Source organism: Rissa tridactyla, chromosome 11 (assembly GCF_028500815.1).
Source record: "Rissa tridactyla isolate bRisTri1 chromosome 11, bRisTri1.patW.cur.20221130, whole genome shotgun sequence".
Taxonomy (NCBI): Eukaryota; Metazoa; Chordata; class Aves; order Charadriiformes; family Laridae; genus Rissa; species Rissa tridactyla.
The window spans coordinates 16,862,707-16,884,625 of record NC_071476.1 but is presented as its reverse complement, the minus strand read 5'-3'; the positions used below and the strand labels follow the sequence as shown (position 1 = coordinate 16,884,625).

Genomic DNA, 21,919 nt, shown 5'->3' with positions numbered 1-21,919 from the left:
TAGAAAATGACTTTTCTTTTGGAAATGAACAAATTGTTGACCAAAGCTTAAAGTCGTAAGAGGACAATGGGTCACCATAAAAACATGATGCACTTGAGTGCCGATACAGCAAATGCGATGGGAAGCGACTCAGAGGGATGCTGGTGGGAGGGCAGGAGGGGCCGAGCCACTGGCCATGGGGAAGGACCCACCTTGCCCCATGGCTGCTGCCCCCCAGGGGTGCTGGGCAGGGAGAGGCCACTGTCTGTCTGCTGTCCTGCGTGTTGCGTTCACTGGTGAGAGCTGCCAATAGAGGTGTCCATCATGAAGCCCAAGCCTGAGGCGTCAGTAGGGCAGCCCAGATCCTGGCAGTACTCGTTTGGGGTGTGCAGCGGTGGGGAAACCTGCTGGGGTGCTGCAAAGGCCCCCCCAGGAATCGTGGGGCTGCTGGGGGCAGCGCTGCCGGTCGTGAGCACGGGTACCCCCGTCCCCAGTGCTCGTCCTGTGTCAGAGAGCTATTAAGAGACAGGGAGGTGGTTCTGGAAGCGTTTTCATGTGGATTGCTGTTCTTTTTGGTATAAATCTACCATTCCATCTTCTGAAGTCCACCGTTTAGGAACACTTCCAGGGGTAGCACTGTCTGACACCTGCCAAAAACCTCGTGGTCTGGCAAGACCCGTGCAAGGAGGGGCTGAGCGCGCACCCTGCCTGCAGCAACGTCCCTCCTCCGCCTCTTCCCCTTCCCCTGGCGCTCCTGGGAAAAGGCAGGACCTGAAGCTGCTGGAAGGCACGCTTGTGTGGGAAGGGAACTTGGCTTCCCTGGTGAATAGATAACATCAAATAAGTAGCTGTTTTATGCATTAAAACAAAGCTTTGTGAAAGGCAAAAGACAAAGGAAAGGCCCTGCTGACAGCTCGGTAGGTTTTTACTGTAGTAACTTCTGGCTCGTACTTTCAGCTGCTGGAGCCTGGGGACCACTTGTGGGTCTCGGCGGGGTTCAGCGACCATGAGCAGCTGAAGCAGGATTGTGCTGGCCACCCCGGTTTCAGCTTTCCGGGGCTGTGGTACTGCAGACCTTGCTGCTGCTTCCGTTGTCTTCCAGAAATGGGTCCGGAGTGTGGTGTTTTGGGGGGGATAGAGGTTTGTGGCGGGTGGCAGAGGGTGGCTGTGCGAAGAGGCTGGTGCTCGTGGGCTGCTCAGCAGCTTCCCGCTTTCCTTCCCAGCTCCCGACTCTCACACAAGAAGGAGGATCCTCTTGAAATTTGACCTTTTTTCTCAGTTTCACTCCTTGTATTTGGTAATTGTTCCTCCTTCCTTTCACAAAGCAGCACAGCAATCAGATGGTGTCCCTGACTCGTGCTGCACAGCCTTGCATGATGGGGCCTTTCTATTTGTTAGGCAAAGCCTATTGATTTAATTTCTGTATCATTATTCAAGCTAATATTGAATATGTCACTGATGATGGTGCATGAAATCGAACAGAGTCTGAAGAAAAAGGGTGAAATATTAAATAAACCCTTGCCAAAGGAGGGGAAGGAGGTGGTGAATGTGCTGGGCTGCTGCTCCACCTCTCCGGCTGTGCGCAGGCTGTTAGTGCCTTCGGCTTCTGGGAGATGTTGGCACGGCCGCCTGAGCTGGTCAAACACCAGCACTGGTTGCTGCCGGGGGACACGGATGGGAAGCCGTGTCAAATAGCGAATGGCTGAACTCCTGCCCAACCTCAGTTTGCTCCTGTGGTGGGGTGCAGCTGCTGCCGTGGCTCTGGAGGTGGTGCCGGGTCACTTGATGGCTACCTAGGACGGGAGGAGGATGGGACTAGGATGAGACTAGGATGGGACTTTCCCACCTCGTGCAAGGAAGATGAGAGCTGTCTGCCGAGGGGGACATACCGTCCCTTTCTCCAACACACCTTGGCCTAAGCAGAAATAGCCATTACGCTTGACATTACACACAAATATATAATTACGCATAAAGATGGGTGTGAAGAGTGCGTAATAAATGCAGACACACCTGTGGCTGCTTGTCCAGGGACTGTGGGAAAGCCTGTCCAGGATCGCTTTCTCTAGGCTCTGGGGGTAACCTGCCACTAGATGTCACAGCATGCCTGGGTTTGTGGCTGGGGACCGGGCGTGCCACCAGCCCGGGGACCCCCCCAGCCCACCCAGAGCCGGGGAGAAGCTGTTCCCTAAAGTCCCTCTGAAGCAAATAAACAGCATCCTTATGTCCGTTCTGTTCTTTGAGAGCATTTTGGAAACATTCCATTTCACCTGTCATTGAGCAAAGTCAGCGAGACCAGCAGGTGAATAAAGAGGTTCACCAGCTGCCAGCCCCCAGGGGTGACCCCCGGGGAGACCCCCAGGGGGACGCCTTGCCCCCCAGCAGGTGTCCCGTGTCCCTTCTCCCACTGCCGCAAATGTCAAACTCTCATTAGCTTCAGTTAATTTAGCAGGAGCGCGCCATATGCGTTTCAAAAGCTCTTCCTCTGAGGGGGCCGGGTTTTGCCAGGGGTCCCGTTCCCACCAGCGCGAGGGGCCGGGGCGGGCGCAGCTGTCTGGTGCCGACCTCTGCATAAACCATGTCCAACAGCTATTTATAGGCACACGGGAAACCGCGCTGGACCCTGCGCTTCCTCTCTCATCTGAGCTGAATCTTTAATCAGCTCGGCAGCGCCGGGAATGTTCCGGCGCTTTTTCATTCTGTGTGCTTTTTCATTGAACATTGCGCTGAGCAGCGGTAGGATATGTACGTGGTCGGGTTTGGGCAGGCTGGTCATGAGATAGGCAAGTCATCTTCTAAACTCGTTACAGTTTTATAAAAAAAGGGTATATTGTTAAAAGGCTAGGAGTAGCTTAGAGCATGGTGCGTTTGCTCAATAAATAAACGAAGGACGGCATTTAAAACCTGCCGGTGGAAGGTACCACCATTCGATGGTGGTTCCTCAGTGAAGTGTAGCTGTCGAAGTGATGATGGCATCACTCTGCTGCATTCATCTACCATCAAAAATGAGCATGTTTTTGACAATCTCAAACGGAGCAAATGACACATCCAGGTGTTACCTGGGGTGGACGGTGGGGTTCTTTCCTCGTGTTCAGCAGCATCGCTGATCTCGAGACCAGGGTCTGCCCAGCCCGAGTGGGGATCTCGCACCCTGAACGCTGGCCTTCAACCTGGAGAGCAGGTCCCTGGGCAGGATACTGCTCCCCCCTTGCGTATGGGGACTTTGGGCAGACACGGGCACGCTGCGAGGGGAGGCAGGACTCGTGCACCGGGAGCATGGGGAAGGGAGCCGCTTCCCACCCCCCTGGATCGCAGCGTGCCTGTGCCCTCGGTCTCCTCCCATCAGGACAGATCTGGGGACCTTCACACACAGCGGAGCGCTTACTAGCCTAGGTGCCCCAGAGCCTGTGGGGAGCGACCTACGGCAGTGTGTGCCTATGAGCAGTAGACCTCTATTTCCAAGCAGCAGCTGCACAGCCCCCCCAGCTCACACACTTTCCTGCCACAGGAGGTGCCCGACAAGTCACCTTGAAAGACTGAGAGCCCACTCCCAGGCTGGCCGCGGGGAGCAGTTCCCTGTCAGACACCACTGCTGAAGAGGGAAAAGGCAGAGCAATATCTTTATAAATCACACCTTTTTTCAAGTGTGTGTATGTATGTATCTAATCCTTTTCTCCTCCCCATCTCCAGAAAACCCGACGGTTCCCTTGCTGGCTCTCCCTGCTACGTCAGCATGGGAAGATGTGTAAAGGTTTGGGCGTAAGGGCATAAGGGTTTTTCAAAAGGGTCCATAATTTAATAAAAACATTCCTAAAAAGCCTGTGGTTTTCAAAAGTTTTCTACAAAGAAAACTCATTTTGAACCTCAGTGACCTTCAATCCGTAGCAGACTCTCTCTTGCTGTCACCACTGAGGCCGTGGGCCCAATGCGTCTCATCGGACCAGCGTAGCGGAGGGCTCTATATGTTCAATATTTTATCTATATGTTCAATGCTTTAGCTGATTAGGCTACTAAGTACAGAAGGTAGAGAGTGGTTTAAAGCAGCTGGAAGGAGAAATCGCAGGGATTTTCCTTGAACTGCTTCCAAACTGATAAGACATTAAACAAAGAAGAACTTGGGGAAATTTAAACTACAGCTTGTGACCTGAATGTCAGACATGGCGCTGCACACACACCGAGGTGCGTGTTCTCTCTGCAACAGACAAGATGGATGGGGTATAGCTGCAAACCGCTGGCTGCCATTAATTTTCACCACATGAATCTCTCTGACCAATAACACGTTCTCATTTTGCTTTGCTTTGTCTGGGATTGCCTTTCTCCCCACCCCCCTCTCCCCATGGCACCAGTCCAGAATACGTACAGATCTTCTTTGGTCACAGCGTGCTGCTTTCTCCTTAGAGAGTGAGACTTGAGCCACCACATCATTCCGGTCACCTGCAATAACTAGCGGAGCAGAAGGTGCTTTGAGCACAGCAGGTTGCCCTTCCAGAGAAGGGTTTATTGGGTAGGGGCCACCCTCTGGTGCTGGGGGCCTCTGACTCCAGTTTCAGCTCCCTGTTCTGGTGGGGAGGAAGGATGGATGCTCGGGATACATACAGAGAGGAGAAAAGGCGAGATGCGTGTAAACACCAGGAAAGCCATCAAAAGCCGCTCCAGGCTGTCCCACCTGAGTGTCTTAAGGCTGAGCGAGGTCCTTGCAGAGGAGGTGGTGGTAGTGCTTCTTCTGTGGCAGTTCCCAGGAGGAAATACCCCGGTGTGGTGACGACAGCATCCCTGCGGCGGGTGGGAGCACGCAGCGCCGGCTCCACGTGCTCCCCCGGGTGCAGGGCAGAGGTGGGAGCTGGGGAAGGCGCATCAGCCCCCGGGGCGACAGCCGCAGCCTGATCCTGCTCCGGGCAGCCAACGCCGGGTGAGACCTCCTGCCCCAGCATCAGTCACTGCCAGAGCACGAGGAAGGAAGCCTTCTCCCGCGTGGAGATGCAGGTGGCGTTGTCTAACAGGTTTCCCTCTGTAGGATGGTGCTGGGACTTAGGACAACAACCCTTTGGGGGAAAACCCCCCTTTTACACTTAAAATTAACATAAATCTAATTTTCTGTAGTTATCACTGATCTCAGAATAATTCTGCAGCCTGAAAAAACTGCTGCAAGGCCCTCACACAACTATGTTTAATGGATACCAGCGTATGTATTAAACTTGATTTCCAGACACATTAGGGCTTCTCAAGGAGAAGTGCAGATAAGGCGCGGGCCGGGAGGCAGCTGGCCCAAGAGCTCCGCAGGAGGAATGTGTGGGCACAGAGACATGCAGGGCCCTGAGTTCCCTTTCACTTGGTTTTCGGGTATTTTTTTCACTCTTGTGCTGTTCTGTCGCCCTCAGAGGTATCAGCATTTGATTTGCAGCAGTGAAAGAGCTGAATCCTGAGCCTGGCAATTAAAGCTCGCCCAGGTATGTGGAAGAGCAGCGTGTTAGCACGGCTCCGGGGCAACTCCTGGGAGGGGAAGAGCTGGCACGGGGGCTGCGAGGCGGGTTCCTCGCTGTGCCAGCGGCTCGCCCGGAGCAGTCATCCGCCCAGCCAGAAGGTCTGGCAGAGGCTTTAGCGTTGCTTTGCTCCTTTCCCAAGTGAATACGCCTTTCCTATGTGAATACTCCTGGAAGGGAAGTGTATTTGCTTCTCCCCCTCTTGAAGTCAGAACCTGACTTTTTCGCATTTATCCCACTCCCGTGTCGGCTGGATTCATACGAACTCGCGCTGGTTTCCCTGTGGCTGGGCGCAGTGCCCCTGGAGCTGTGATCTGCTGCTGCCAGGAGAGCCTGCACTCTCTAGCTGTAAGGAAGCCGCCTCTTCAGTTTGCCTCTAGGCTGCACCTTCAGAGCTGCCCGACTCCGTAACACGTTAATGCAGCCTGTTAGGGAGTTTGCCCCATCTAAATCCCCTGGCACACGGTGTCTGTCGAGGGCAGCACTGCCCTTCCTGGGAAAGGTGCTGGAGCCCGGCAGTGGGCAGTGCCCCTGGTCCCCCCCCGGTGCCCCACATGTCCCCGTGGGTCCTGCAGCCTGGCTGGGGCTGGGCTCAGCGCGTGCACAGCAAACAGGGCTTCAGTGCCTGCGGCACCCATCGTCTCAACGGCACAGGTCAGGCTCTTGGGGTGCAGAGCTTGTCCATCGCAGGGAAAGTGAAATCCCCCCCTGGGGCCTTTTCTGGCTGGTGGGGAATGTGACGGCTCTGCTTCAGGGGACGTATCTTTCCAGATGAGGAGGCAGTGACGATGCCCCAGAGCCAGCAGGTCTCCAGGTGGAAACCACCCCCAAAACCATTCTGTGCCCAGTGGAAGTGCGCAGGAGAGGAGCTGCCTGATATCTACCTGAATTAAGTATCTGGCTCAACATCAGACCAGCTGAGTCAATGGGCATTTTTCGTTTGCTTTCAGAGCTGTGGGGTGGTTCCTCCATGACCTGCTGGGATCTGTCTGCACAGTCAGGCACGGCAGTGAGCTGGAAGGAGCGGGGCGTGCTGGGCATCAATAGGAAGGGCTTTGAGTGACATCCCCAGACTGCTCAACATTTCAAGATGAGCCCAGCATATCCTTAGCGCGCACAAGTAGGGCCCACGTGCCATCCCAAGGTATGGGATCCACCCCTCGGCTTGTCCCTGAGTCGCCGCGGCAGCTGGCACAGGAGTGAGTGTCTGTTGCCAGGAGAAGAGAGCACACGATGTCCAGGGAGGAGAGGTCAGGTCTCTTCCTGTTTAGATGTTTTCAAAAAAATGCGTGAGCATTCTAGTGGAGAAACGACTGAGGGAACCATCCAGATTAGGAAACAGGAAATGCAGCACTAGCATAAATAGAGTTTTGACAGCTGAAATGAGAGGCGAGTGGTTGTCAGGTAGGGCTGGTAAGCACGCGGCTGGGCCAGCAGCCAAGGGGCATGTTCTCACTGCCACCACAGGGACATACCTGCTCAGCAGGCGTTACCGCCCTCCTGCCAGCTTGGATGTCACCGGGAGCCAAGTCACTGGGTGCCTTTCATCTTGGGTTCTCCCCCAACAATAGCCAGTAAGTGCCAATAGTCAGTAAGATGTGTCCTTCAGGTGGGGGACTCCTAGTATTTCCAGCAGTGGAATCTGAAAACTATGACACTAAAACCGGAAGTTTTATGGATAATAAGTTAGAAGGAGGCTTTCTAGTGCCAGGTTACCTGTGTGTTGAAATTAGCTGTTCATATCTAATGTCAGCCCTGCTCTTGGCTCTTTCTCCCCTTCAGCAAATCAGTGAGCCCCCCCCAAGCCCCTCTCTAGCCGTATGTTAAGTTGATGTAATGCTGCTTTTAAGTCTGTGCAATTACTCCTGCATCTGATTGCAAGTAATGTGCCCTTAGGGCTATGATTCAGTTTTGCCCATTGATTTGCTGTGTGACCTTGTGCACCACATTAAACATACTTTTAATATTCAAAGGAATTGTGCTCATTTATGCTTATGATCATGCTATCCAAACTCCTGCTCTATATCCGACTTTCCAAGCAGAGTCTGCTTGTTATTTATTGTGAAATTTAAAGACAGAAGCTCGCCTCTTCTAAAGCACAAAAGAGATTTGGGAGCCTAAGTTCCACTCAAATTCACCTCAAGCGAGTTTCAATGCAGCTTGAAGAGCCTAAGAAATTTAGACGCTTCTGAAAATGTCACCCTAGCTGTACCTCCAGGGTCTGACATTCTCAGACACCTGAATTACTACAGCAAGTTCCCTCTGCTGATCCAACCTGATTGCTGCGGAGCTTGCAAAGCATTAAGCATGCACATACTTAATGGCTGCTAATGCTGGAGGGGGAGGACGCCTCCAAGTGAAAAGTATAGTGCATTTAAATGTATTTTTCAAGGCTCATCTCAACCCCAAGCTGAGTAATAACAGCTTCCTCCAGCTCCTGCCGAGCCATTTTTGGAAGGACTGTCTGGCGTTGCTTGCTTTCTTATTTTAGTCACCTATGCGTTCTCCGCGTCGGGGAGGTGAGCTATTCAACCAGGGGTGGTGTCTGTTTGAAGAGAGGGCTTCTGGACGAGTGAGTGGCTAAGGGAGAGTGTGGGCAGAGCTTGTCCCATCGCTAGGATTGGCCCCTGCCTGGGATGATAGACGGTTTTTGAGAGTGTGTTCTCTTGTGCATGTTTGTATAAGGAGCAACTGTGGCTTTCTTTAGCTTTGTTGGAAGATCGCTGTGAAATGACATGGACAAGAAGCAAACCTGATTCCTGAATATTTTAAGTACTTGTACTTTAGTTTTTTGTGTGCAAGTAAACGAGGCTTGGAAAAGCAGCCAGTATGGGTTTGACCCTGGGACCATTCTGGGAATAAGCAAACACAAATAGCCCTTTCCTAAAAATGTTCTTCGCAACTCCACCCTTCAGGAAGATGGGCTCCGCAACCATGTAAGTCTGGACAGCGTTGGCAGCAGAGGGCTGGACTTTATCTGTTGTTCATGCCCAGCAGTTACTCTTATGGTACAAATAGCTCCCTGGAGCCGGGAGGTGAATTGCTGAGAAACCACGTACGACGTGGAGTGAGTGAGGATGGTGGAGCCTGGCTGATTGGCACCCCAACCCAGTGCAAAGCCAGGGGCTGCGGGACAAGAGGTTGGAGCGGGACCTCAGTGGTGGCAGCAGGATTTCATCCCCACTCAGCGTTCCTCTCCGTACCTGTACTGCAAAGGATTTAAACCGCAAAATCTCTGCACTGCTGTCGATGCGTTTAGTGTTGTGAGCGGGTGGTGTCGGCACATCTGTAAATAGGAGCTCTGCTGTGCGAGTTAGTTCTTTAAATCTGCGAAGTGCTTCGTGCCCCTTGCCTGTGAAACAACATAGAAATAAGTTTAATGTGTCATTTCTACAAATACTCCAGCGTCCCCATAGCAAACCCTCAGACCAGTGAAATAGTTATACATCAGTGAGGACAAGGGCAGTGATAGACTTGAATTGTTAAAAAAGGAAAGCTACCAGACCTCAGCTGTGTTCTGATTATTTTCTTTGAATTCGCTTCCTTTTCATTGCTTTTTTTATACTGAGACATAAATAATGTTAAATTCCAGATCACCCATGGGTCTGAAATTTAGCTGTAACAAGGACTTCTGCCAACTTCTACGAAAGGATTTTGCTAACATGAAAGAAAAATAGCTCATACATAATAAACACTCCTCCTGACCCATGTTATCCTTTTGCATTTAAGGTCAAACATCTCTGAAAGGAGAAAAAAAAAAAAGATAAAGGGGATGCAGAGAGTCAGCTGCAACAACAACCCAAACCTCTGCCTGAAGGTCCTCCCATCAGGGTTTTGATTTTCGGACTGTTCACAGCTGCCACTACATTTTTTACTTGGCCGGAATAACATAAATACTGGGGCTGGTAGTGCTTTCCTTTACACTGGTGTAAATCCAGGTTGGAGCTCAAACCTTGACTTGACCATGCACACACTTTATCCCTGGGATCTCAGCAGGACAGCATGTAGTATAAAATTAATCACGGGTGTAAATCTATGCGGGACTTCTGCCCAGTTCTGCGCATTTGACTTCAGGCGACCTCCGAGCAGTTCCTCTGGACTTTAGCTGGTGCAACATGGGCCAAATTTGGCTTCGTACATTCTGCTGTACCCACCATGGAGGTTCTAGCCAAGAGCAGCTATTTGGCAATTTTGGAATTCTTCCAGTTTTCTTTTTCTTAGTAATACTTCTCTCTGTCCTGCCAGAGAAAATAACTACAGGTTTCATAATCAGCTTATTCTGCCGCTGAACTGATTATGTATTTTAAATGGCTAAAGTAGATGTTGTTTTTGCAGATAATGAGTAGAATATTTATCTCCTCCTTATGTTAACTCCTTTCTCCAAGCCCATGCCCTCACGATTCAAGGAAGACTGGTGAATGTTTAAGATGTGGTGGGACACATGCTGCAGACGAGGTATGATCACACAGGAGCCAATTTCAAATTCTACGGATGGTTAAGTGAAGATGCTAAAAAGGCACTTGAAAGAGGACTGGCTGGTTCAGAAGACTGGCAGCAGGAAAGAGCCTCTGGGCAGCCGGGAGCTGCTCTGAGGTCCTCGTGCTGGGTCAAAGCCTGGCCAGGCTGGGGAGGCCGGGCTGCCTTCTCCAGGGCCAGCATGCGCTGCGCAAACCACGGCATGAAGCTGGCCGTGGGGGGCTGCTGTTGTGGCAGCCCACCAGGCTTTCTCCTAGGTGCAGTCAGAGGAAACATCAGTTTTCAGAGATTTTTCTGATCCAACACACTCGCTTTTGACCATTTTCTAGAGTTTGGGCAAGCCTGACTCTGCTTTTAAAAAATCATATCTTCACGCTGTTTTGATGCAAAAAAAGAAGTAAACAAAATAATAAAAGCTCTACTCTACATAGAAAACCATGAAGCGACTGGGCGCTGCAGTACAGCCCACTCATTCATGTATGCTGGCTCCACCTCGTGCCTAGAAAAATCCGTGTTATGAAGAGTGACTGCTCAAGTTTGCAGTGAATTAGGGGGAGGCTGTCCTCACATGAATCTACGGCGATCTTCATGAGGTGTGGCATGCCCTGATGCTGGTTCTCACACAGAGACATCTTTCTTTACATTTCCTACAGTTGGTGCTTACTGTATTGACCCTTTTAGACTCTGCGGCTGCTTAGCTGAGCTTTGAGGTTTAACAAGGGCCCTCGGGGAGCATGCAATGCCTGTCCCAGGAACCACCAGCCATGGTCTGAAGACTGTCAAGACAGCAGTGGCTCCTGCTCTCCGCTCCTGAGAGCCAGGGTGAAAACTAGTTACTCCGACATGCCAGGTTGGTTGACACAATCCCATGTTGTCCTGAGTAGACCAAGAGCACAGCCCTCCATCCGGGAAGCTGGGACCCTTGGGTCCCCCGCTGGTCACTGCCCCAGCCGAAGGGGTGTTGGTGCCCTCCATAGTCCTCCAGCCCAGTTTCTCTGGGGCTTCCTCCACCCGCCCTCTGGTAAGGGGATCTGCTTCCTCAGAGGAGTGTGCCACCCTTTGATGCTCACCGCTGCGCTGGTGAAAGGGCTGAATTCCTCTTGTTTCTTGAAATAAACTTGCAAAACCCTTGACCTTCCTGAGCTGGAGGAATATGTTTACAGATGGTTTAATTCCATTTGTCTTCCTGAGCGCATGAGAGAGACGCCAGTGTCGTGAAGGGAAGCCGGGGAGCTGTGTGACCAGCACATTCCGAGATCAGAGGTAAGACACCAGTGATTCCCAGCCACTTTGTAATTCTCATTAATTTGCAGGGAGGCAAGAAAAGGAACTATTTAATGGAATCCCCTGTAATTTTTCCTTTATGTAAGGTTCATGACACAGCAGTATGCCAGAAAAAAAATATTTTTTTTGTATTATGTGATCTATACTTGCAGTGTCTTCCTTTTCACCGGTGCTTGCTTGTAGCATTCTAGCAAAGTATCAGGAGACCATTCTGCAGCAGCTCTTTTCTGGTGTTACACCAGCTCAACTCATCTTCCCGCTTGTGTAGTTGAAGTAAGGGTAGCCAGAAGAAACAAAGCTTATCAGAGGACAAAAGAGGCAAAGCATGAGGAGGGGAGGTTACTGGTACTCCTAAATCGAAGCGTATGGCTTTATGTAAAGGCCTGAGCAGCTGGAAGAAGCTCTTTAAGGCAGAAACCGTCTTTGCTCTGAGGCTGTAGCGCTAGGAGGTCTCGTGGGTGTCATCACCAGGTACTTGTAATAATGTCACCATTTCCAGGCGTCTTAGCCGGAGGAGCATGGCAGGAGAGGAATTGCTAAGGGTAGCTGACTGAGGATAATGGATAGTAGGATGAAATTGAGAGGAAAAACTTAATTGGAATTAACTAGCTGAGAAAAGCCTCTTGATCTGTCAGACAGTGAAATTGCCTCCCAAGAGCAATGGTATGGTCCCAACCACGTGGGCATTTAAAGCCAGTCTAATGTCTATGATTCCCTGAGTTAACCGGAGTATCTCAATAATTGGAACCGACACAAAGATTTATCTTCTTTGATTGACGAGCTTTCATAGAGGCTCATCTCTTTGTGGTACTGCACAGAGCTTTCAGGGCAGCTGTTTGCATTTAAACTGCCAGAAGCTGACAATACGTATCCATTTCAGCTCTTCAAATGTGTTCTTTGAAAAAACACTTAAAGCACTGGACTAGACAGTACTAATCAGTCTGCAGGAAAATGGAGCATCCTTACCTGGGGCTCACTGCTATAAATCTCCCTGTGCCGACACTCAGTTATCATACAGCAGTAGAGGGCCATTTGGGTGCATTACTGCCAAATGCCCAATCAACCTGAAAAATTGGGCTGATTTTGGCCAAGGCAATAAAAGGAAAAGGTGTTTTGCCAAACGCATAAAAACAAACGTGCGGTATTTCAGCAGAAGCTCCCATTTAGAATAGAGCAGGATTACTCACGCTAAGGTGATGGAAATGATAATCCCATGCTGATTTCCGAAAAGACAGTGCGTGGCAGCAAGCTGGCCCTAAAGGCTGAGGTTTGTAAGGAGGTTTTGCCTTCAGCATGGCCCCTTCACCTGCGGTGGGACCTCGTGCAATGGCAGTGTATCTCCTCTCTCGCTCTGCCTTCTCCGATTTAGCTTAGCCCTTCAGAGCAACACCTTCCCCCATGTGCTGCTCCTTTCTAGAGCGTGCGGACAGGACCTGGGGGACTGAGATGCCTCTTTTGCTCTGGTGAAGCACAGCGCTTTGGAAATCAGAATTTACGGAAACATTGACTCTCAAGCTGATTAGCGTATGAGATTTACAAGATATGCCTAAATGCGTTAGGTCGGAAGCAAAGAGAGGAATAAGCTCCTGCTACCAAATAAGAAATCCACTTGGCAGGTTTGCTAATTGCAGCATCTGGGCAAGCTTCAGGTGGTAGCTCGTGGCTGTTATTTCATGCTTGCAAGGTTGTAGGAGGACTGACCCACAGCCGGACTTCTCAGCTTAGGGGCACAGCCCCTCACAGCCTGTGGGCACACGCTGCTGTGGGGAAAAGTTACGCACCCTCACTCCACAGGGAGAGGAGCCAGGGCAGTGCTGCTGACTCCCGTCCAGGCTTCCTCTGAGCAAGTCACTTCACCTCTGGCTGTTTCCTCAGGTTTGCCCATTTGCCAGCCTAAAAGGCAGCTTCACTGCCCGCCCTTCCAGTGTCTGCCCCACCTGGGAAAAGGGAGCTTTATGCTCTGAGGATTTCTCTCATGCTTCAAGCTGGCTGAAGTCTTGCTCTCCCGTCATCCCGTGGGTAGATGTGCGTGTTCTCGCTCCTCAGTGGGCCCCTCCACGAGCCGTTGCTTGCAAGCTGACACGGAAGGTGTGGAGGTGTGAGACATTTCCTCTGCACCAGGATGTATATGTGTGTGCGAGAGAGATTGTTTTCTTGCTCGCTCTCGCCATCGCTTCTTGGCCTTGCATGGTGAGAAAAAGGAAGCAAGAGAGCAAAGCAGATGGGAAAACAGGAGGACTTTTCCCCAGGGGACATGGCCATAGCCCCTGGTGGGAGCCCGCAGCCCAGAAGGAACATGGGCACTAAGGGGGGGTTGCAGATTCGGGAGGTGAGGCGGATTTGGGGGTTGGAGGTTCGGAGTTGGAACTAGATAATCTTTAAGGTCCCTTCCAACCCAAACCATTGTATGATTCTATGGATATGTCAGAGCCCGGCAGAGCAGCAGCTGGATATTCCTTATTACACTCCTCTCTTAATTTCTTTCTTTCTTTCTACTGTTTGTAAAATCTTCTCAGTAGACCGTACGTTCTGCTGAGCCTGACTGTCTCTGCATGTGGGCTCTTGGGTTATCAAGTAAATCCTTTTCTCGGAAGAAAACAAGCCTTCAGTCCAGAATGCCCCCATTGAACCAGCTGGGCGCGCATTGGCCAGGGTCAGCCCTTTAGTGGAGAGACATGGACCAAATCCAACCACTGGTGGCCAGCCAAGCATCCCAGGAGAAGAACATGCTGGAAGAAGGCCCTGCTGCGGGTTCAAACACACCGCAGCAGGAGCAGCCCCTGTATTTGCTCTCCTCTTGGCTCAGCAGGGCTTTGCTTCTGCCCCGCCATTCCCAGGCTGGTTTTCCCACACCTGCTCTCCTTCAAAAAGTCCTTGAAGAGCGCTGGCCTGAAACTGCCAACTCGTGTTACAAATCCTGCTGCTTTCCATGTTGTGCAAGAGTGCAAATAAATAAATATTGGTTGTAAAATGATGCAGTCTTTATGAAATGCAGCTAGACTGCTTGGCATTTAATAGCTTCAGCCCTGAATTACACGTCTGGACTAGACACGGCGCAGAGATGAATTTCCTTTAATTTGTTCCAGAGTAACTCACCATTTAATTTCACTAAGCAGTTCCTTGTTCTCCTATTCTGGAATGATGGATTGTGAAATGCACTCCTTTAAATTAATCCAGACGCTTGATTTCTGTCAGCAGCGTAATCTTTCTCGGTGGTATGCTAAGTATGCTTTTAAAAGGTATGGTGAATATGAATGCTATGCACTTGGTTCATGATTTAAGTGTTTACACTTTCCAAACATCTCAGAAAAAAACAAATATGGCTTAGCGGCATTTTTTGTAACCTTTCAGAAGTGGTCATTCAAATAACATCAAAAGGACTTAAATGGATTTCCAAATGTGACAGTACAAGGGAGGACACCTCCCCTCTCATCAGAGAACCATCAATTTGAAATGGGGCTGAGCAAAGCTTATAATATTTCTGATTGCAGAGCTTCCATAGATCATCCCGAAAACTTTCTATTGGAGCCATTAATGGTAAAATATTTCATGTGAGAGCTGTCACTGCTTATGCTGGCTTGATGTTGCAAGGGAGCGGTGCCCGTTTTTTTTTTTTTTTTACTTTTGCTGGTTTTGCTTCTTAAAGATGAAGTGGGGCATTTCTGGAGAGGAGAAAAGAGGGAGTGTATGAGCGCTTTATGTTTCTATCCTGTCTCCTTTACAAGAACTGCAAAAAGTTATAGTGGAGTTGAGTAAGTGATATTGATGTAAACCATCCCATCAGGTCCTATCAGCCCAGATACTTCCTCACTCTGTGTTATCAGAGGTAAGGGCTATCTGAATACCGCAGCTGGAAACTTCACAGCATTCCCTGGATCCAGCTGGAACCTGACAGCAATAGTTATTCTTAAACGTGGGAAGACAAGACAAATCCTCCTGTCACTGAAATATGTGGCAGTGCTTTTTAAGCAAAGGTAAATATCCCTAAACTTTTAGAAACACACGGAGTGCAGTACGCACTTGCCTGCCCGTTCGTTCTTGTCAGGTTTATTTTACACCTACAAAAAGTGGCACGTCCCTGGCTGAAATCTGGGTTCCTACTTTGTCTATAGGGGGAAGGTGTTGGAAAAGGCATTTGAATCATAAGGCTTGAATCCTTTTATTTCACTGCCAGTGGTAGACATAGAGATGATACCTTCTCTGCAAAACATCTTACTGAGAAATATGTAAAAGACTTGTATTATCCAAAATATTAGGCGAAGGTGTTTTGCAGAAAGCGAGAAACTTAGCTCTTCTGAAGGGCACAACTTATAAGGTTCTTGCCTGGGCTGACATCCTGGTATTGACAGGATAACGGACTTTTTTCTTGATCCTTCTAAAGCCTTTTACGTATGGAATGCGTACTTGACTTGTTGCCTTGCCGAGGTAGCTAACGGGTACCTTATACCTTCCAAATGTAACTCTGCACCAGCCCATGACATTTAGCTCAAGTAATTTTGTGGATATTTGGCAAGCAGAGGAAATGGCATGTGTATTTTCTACTATTCTAACCCCGCCACCTTTATCTGCCTCATTGCTTAAAAAAGAAGGTGAAGAATTGAAGTCTGCTTCATACGTCTTGCCAGCCCTCTCTCAGGACAACGCATACTCTTGTGACCTGCCAACTCCACGTCCTATAATAGCCTACACAGCCCAGCCATCTAAGGAAAAACTGTTTGGCTCCATAAGCTGGGAGTTGTGCTATGCCTGGACACAAACAAGTACGTACGCACCTCCCATCCTCCATAGGCTGGCACCAAGCTTCACCTCAGCCCCAGGCAAGGACTGGGCACTGCTGAAATCTGAAGTCAGCTAAAGCAAAGCGAGGTCTTTTGCTCTGAAGTGCTTTTATCAATGGGTTTTAGTGGTTTGGGTGGTCTAGTGTCAGTATTTCTTATTTGAACAGCTTAGCAGCAAGCTGCTTCAAATTCGAAATGTGTGAAATACTCTTGAGTTTTGAAAGTCTGTTATAGCAAAGTAGTTCAATAACCAGCCCAAAGGCTTTAAGGTCTTAAAAACCAAGCTTTACTGGCCTTGCTGTGTTTCCAAAACAGAAACTGGTTTACAGTAGTGCCTGGATAGTGGGTGCTTTTTACATCCATCACCTGGTGTCAGAGACGTTGTTGTTATGGAGATGTTAGGGAAGATACAGCCATGTTTCTTAAATGAATTTTAAAATAGGATTAAAATCCAACTGGATTTGTCTTCACTTCATGCTGCTCAGTTAGTCCTCAGACCTCGGCTTACAGCCTCTCCTAGGTTGGCAAAGGTTTGGATGGATGGCCAGGTTAGCCAGGATGGGTGTTTTCATCTCCTCTAGGAGAGGAGCTGGGAGGGGCGGCAGGACCTGACAGAGATCCCAGAACCAAGACCGGCTGTTGATATCTTCACTAGTGACTTGGGGTCCTTTGTTATCTCCTAGAAGGCAAATCCCGACTAAACCACAATTAAGGCTTGGTTGTGCTCAGACGGTTGTGCTGGGAGTACCTAGCTTGTCTCCCAAAGGGCTTTTTGCCGGGGTGCTGCGAGCCTCCGAGAAGCTGGCCAGGGGCTCTGCCCACGCCGGTGTGAGTCGCAGGCCACGCGGTGAGCGGCCGCGGTGCTCTGCTCGCGCTGGGCCAACCAGCTCGGACACTCTCGACGTTTCTGGATGTCTTCTAAACATGTAACGCTGACAGAAATGTTGTTTAAATATTTGTGAGTTATTTAAAAATAGTGCGTCAAATAACCAGCCTTGTGACGCCCGACAGATATCTGGCTCAGGCGAGTGCTTCGGAGAAGAAGGAAGAGGTCAGCACGAGTTATGTACACAACTTAAACTCTGACGAGAGACACGCTGGGTCCATAAAACACGGAGCAAAATGAGTCGTCCCCTTCCCTGTTGGAAAGCCCCCGCCGAGGGAGCTGGGTGGCGCTGAGCAGGCGCAGCTGGCCCACAGCCCGGCCAGCCGGAGGGATGCTCGGCCACCCCCTGGCCGGTGCACGGCGGGGGCGGGAGGCGGCTGCCCGGGGTCTCCTGGTGCCTGGTAGGTGGGGGAGCGTGGGGACAGCGGGGACGCGGGGGACAGGAAAACTCTGCCGGGGCTGCCAGGCATCCCTGCCCCGGTTGTCAGCTATTTGCCCCTACGCGGTGCCCATCTGCAGTGTTAGAAAACTGACTTTTAGGAAGCTCAAGGGGATGAATTTGCAATCCAAGGCCTTCCAGCAGTTTCTTCTCGGCATTGTTAGACAGAGCGATTTAGGTCAGGACAGGTGGGCGCTGGACTGAGGGGAAATGGGATTCCTGTCACAGGTGTGACAGCTGGACATTCTCTATTAATTATATTAAATATTTATTTTATGAGCTTTGAAATATTCATAAAATGTTATAAAAGCTGCTGTCCTATGTGAAGTGTATTCTCTTCTTTCAGTAAACGATTGCCATGTAGAGATTAAAATGAGCTACGAGGCATTGCTCAGATACATTATAGTCCGTTAAAGAGGCTGAGCCTACTGTCACATTTGAATCCAGTTTTATATTGCTTTAAGTCGATTTGACACTCATTCCAGACCTAATGATGTAAAAATGAAATCTGTGATTAGAGCACCACTGTCGTCTTTCCAAGGTCGTCCCACTTTCTAAAGGAAATTATTTTTGAAACATTCAGAATATTGACCTGTTTCTTGGCCCTTGTCGCAATCCACATAATGGCTGCGACGGGAGATCCTCTGTAGTTACCTGTCTAGACAGTACAGTTTGTCCATTTGGAAAACAGGTTTAAAAGTTAGTACTGCAATATTACACTTTGCCTTTCTGATTCGTGGTCTCTTCCCGCCCCCCCCCCCCCGCCCGGCATTGGTTGCTTTATTCCTTTTCCCTTCGACATCTCATTTAAAGTGCCAAAGTGAAAAACTAAAATGAGTCTCAGCTTCTCTGAGGTCCTGATACAAGCTGTTCTGCTTCTCAGATGAAAATGCTACGTCTACTGATGGGATTTTTCGAGGCTATTTATTGAAGTCTTTTGGCTATTATTTCTCCCAAATTGCATTTTCAGGAGTTTACTGTAGGCCTAACATTAGTAATTCAAATGAAAAGTTGAAGTATATGTCACAGAAAAGAGTGCACAGAAAAAAAAAAAAAACACAGAAAAAGAATTGTGGTGTTTTCTAGAAAGTTCTCAAAGATTTCAAAGAATTATCTGTTGATGATAAATTTGAGTTGGGAAAACAGCAAATGAAATAAATTATATCATAAAATCAGTCCATAAGCTAGAACGATAGGTTTGGCTCAAATTAACGTCCGCACTTTTTTCCTTCTCTCTTGTTGACACATTCTTGGAAATAGATTTGTAAACACTCATCAAATATCTTTGGAAATAGTTTCAGCCTATGAGGGGAATGCAAACTGCTCGAAGTTACTGTGATACTAGTTGTTCATACCGAACAGCAGATTTGCTAGTCGTATGTAACATCTATTGGTTCCCAGTTATTCATCTGAGCAAAATTATGGTTTCACAAATGCTTGCCAATAATGAAAGGAGGACGTGCATGTGGACAAACCAAACTATTGTGGAGAATTCAAGTAAGTATTTGCTAAATCGGTTTAATCAGTATTCTATCAAAACCTCATTACTTTTGAGATTTTACTATTCTAATCAGCAATTTCACCAATAGATTATAGAGATTTCCAAAGTTTACATATTCTAGTGCGTCTTATTCATTTCAGCTGTTGTACCTAGCTCTCTTGGCATAAAACACTACGTGTTCTTTTGCATCACAGTGCTCACGTTGATGGCAATGCCACATAGATGGTAAAAACACTGGACCACCAGTTCCCAAATACTGAAATTCAGATGTCTTTAATTCTGTGACTTTTTTTTTTAGCTCAAAAGCAGGAAGTTCTTGGAAAAACTCACAAGCAAACCTTTTCTCAGGAGATTTCCAACCAAGCAGATCTGACCGCAAGCACAGATAAGCTTGGGATAGTCTTTGATCTAGTATGGCACTTGCTTGTCGCCGCTTCCTGAGCTGTTAAGACATACTGTCTTTTCCTGTGTAAAATCAATCTGCTAAAATTAGGAATACTGGCTTTGGCTGATTGGCAAAAAATTCACCTGTCCAGCTGCTTTGATTTGTGGCTGGAATGAGCATCCACTGGATCTTTGAGGAATCCTCTGTCCAGTGGCTTTGTTCAACAGCTTAGATACAATGAAGACAGGAAGAGAAACAAGCACAAGGGACTATTCTGCTCTTCTGGTCAGGCTGGAAACCGCCAGGGTTTTTTATGCTGTTTTTCAAGAATGATGACTGAAAGGGGATCCAGAGTTTGGATACAGATCCTGTTCAACTTGGTTCACAGCAATATCACAGCAAGGTCTGAATGCCGGAGGGAAGGACCTGTCTCTCTGTCCATCTGTATGTTCCACCACCCGCTTCACAAGGAATGGTGGCACACTGCAATGTCTTGAGGAGGTTTCATCTGTGACGCTGTTTCCCTGCGTACCAAGCCCAAAGCCTGGCGCAGTGGTGGTGCTGCATCCGAAGGGTTCGCATCCACGCAAAACCTCTGCGGCGTCGGTGTGGAGGCCCCTGGGAGGAGCCGGTGGGCGGATAGATTCCAGAATCACTTCAGAAAACATGGGACACGGCTGACTATGGACTGCATCTCAGATTTGAGACAAAGACGAGCTGTTTCTTTCCCTAACTCCTTCCTCCACGTAAAATTTAAATGTTGAGCAGTGGCAGCTGAGTCCTATATTGAACTCCATCTGGTTCACCAGGAGCTCTCTCAGTTAAGTACCATTTATACTGGAGTATGTGTATTAGGCAATCAAAGCGAATTTTATAATCTGGGCAGGAATGAGCACTTGCTGCTGGATTTTCTTCCCCTCCTTTTTTTCGGAAACTTGTGCCTGGTGGACTCAAATTCATAACCAGCACAACCAATTTTCAGAAGCAGCGGGTCGCGCCAGGGAAATACAACAATCCCCATCTCCGTTCCGAACTGGCGTGCCCCGGTACCTGGCAAATCCCTCATCGCCACCTCCACGTCGGCGTCCCATCAGGCTCACCTGCCAGCAGCAGATGATGTATCCAAGGAGGCAGTCGGCAGTGGGCAGAGGGGCGGTGAAAGAAGGCTCTGTGAATCAAAGCTAATTACAGTCTGTTGACTTCTTATGTGGGAAGAGTTGAAAGAAGATAATTTTTCCATACAATTCCACACGTATTAAGTAGAGGAACTTCATATATTTCTTGACATTTTGTCTCCTCCCATGGGATCCTCTGGCTCTCCCCTTTTAAGTAACGTCTTTGGCAAGGACGGCCACTGTCCAAGGCAGGACACTGTGTTCAGTGCCTGAGCAGGACCTGGCACACATTGCCAAGGCTATGCCGTGGCTTGCTCTTTTGGGTTTGTTTCTCACATGAAATCCCTCTAGGGTTCCCTTCTAGGGAACATGTTATTGCTTCAAAGATTTACGAGGGAGAGCAGCAGATACCAGCCTGATTGCTTTGCTGGGGAAAGCATTTTGTGAAATAATACTGCTTTGAGCAAAAACCGGGCATTAATGACAGTAAATCTGTATGGGCCTATGTATAGTGCACGTGAAAAGAGTTAAGAGTCATCTATTCCCAAATATCTCAGGTCCAAATATAAAGAGATGTGATATAAAAGCTTTCTCAGAACCATTTCAGCAGTTTATTCATTTCCTTCTCTAGCTGGAGTGTAAATAAACCAAGCACAAGTATTCTTATGATTCTAGAAACGCACTTTAATAACAGAGATGGCAAAACCTTTCAGAGACGATACTTTACTGGGAGTAGAAAAAGTAAGAAATTACAAGCAACAACCATATTCTTTTCTGTAAGCTATGCAAAATAATTTTTTTGAAGCTTCAACAGCTAGAAGTTGGTGTTAATTTGAATTCAGTATGCTTTGAAATCAATTCCGTTTATCCAAAACATTGACTAAATTTTGGTAGAAAGAACTGAAATTAAGGTTGCATCATCAGGTAGTTGAGGGCTTTCCATCCGCAGAGACTTCTGCCTGTGAGGACGGGTTTTGTGGAGCTGTGCTCCTCAAGTGTCCAGGTCAGTACTCTGCAGCGTTAATGCTTTTACGTGGAGACTTCAGAAGTGTTGGTGGCTCTGCCTTTAGTGTCACCTTTGCCTTTGTGATTGGCTCTTGAAATAGGAGAAAAAGATAAGGGATTGAGAAAATCAAAGCGTTTACTCTGCTCGTTTTTCTCGGTTGGCAGGGGGTCAGAGCTGCGATTTTGCTCTGGGTACCCTGTTCTCTGCACCACGCGGTTAAACTCCTCTGTGCACTGCTGCCAGGTGGGAGGGTTTGACACGGACATACATCCCTGGAGGGAAGACTCCTCAGGGAACTCCATGCGCCCACTACAAGCACATTTCTCCCAAGCTTTCTCAAGTTAAATGTTCTTGGTGTATCTACGAAACAAGATGTTACGTTCTTTGTTGCTACCTTCTCTCACCCACATTTTAGGAACTTCACTAGTTCTGGAAGAATTCTTCAATTTGTTTAGTCTAACCATAAAAGTTTCTTGAGAAAATCCCTGGAATTCATTGTGATAGCATCGTGTTTTCCTCTTTAAAGAATGCTTGACTTTTAACAACAGAAGACAAAAGCTAAGTTCCAGCTTGAGATTTGACCTGCTGTAATG

General features: G+C 48.6%; 1 protein-coding gene across 6 annotated transcripts in view; it reads left to right on the top strand.

The window, feature by feature from the left end:
• The window catches only part of LOC128916026 (rho GTPase-activating protein 7-like), a 61,873-nt gene that overhangs the window by 11,375 nt on the left and 28,579 nt on the right, over positions 1 to 21,919 (top strand). For 2 of the 6 annotated variants that reach the window (XM_054217149.1, XM_054217154.1), the window contains exon 1: positions 18,415 to 18,816. The exons of 2 other annotated variants lie outside the window; for them this stretch is intronic. In XM_054217149.1, the coding sequence (XP_054073124.1) occupies positions 18,624 to 18,816 (193 nt within the window). In that variant the 5' untranslated portion in view covers positions 18,415 to 18,623. Of the gene's footprint in view, positions 1 to 9,185; positions 11,196 to 13,210; positions 17,282 to 18,414; positions 18,817 to 21,919 lie in introns of those variants that run through there. 2 more of the 6 variants (XM_054217157.1, XM_054217152.1) reach the window with 2 other exon arrangements.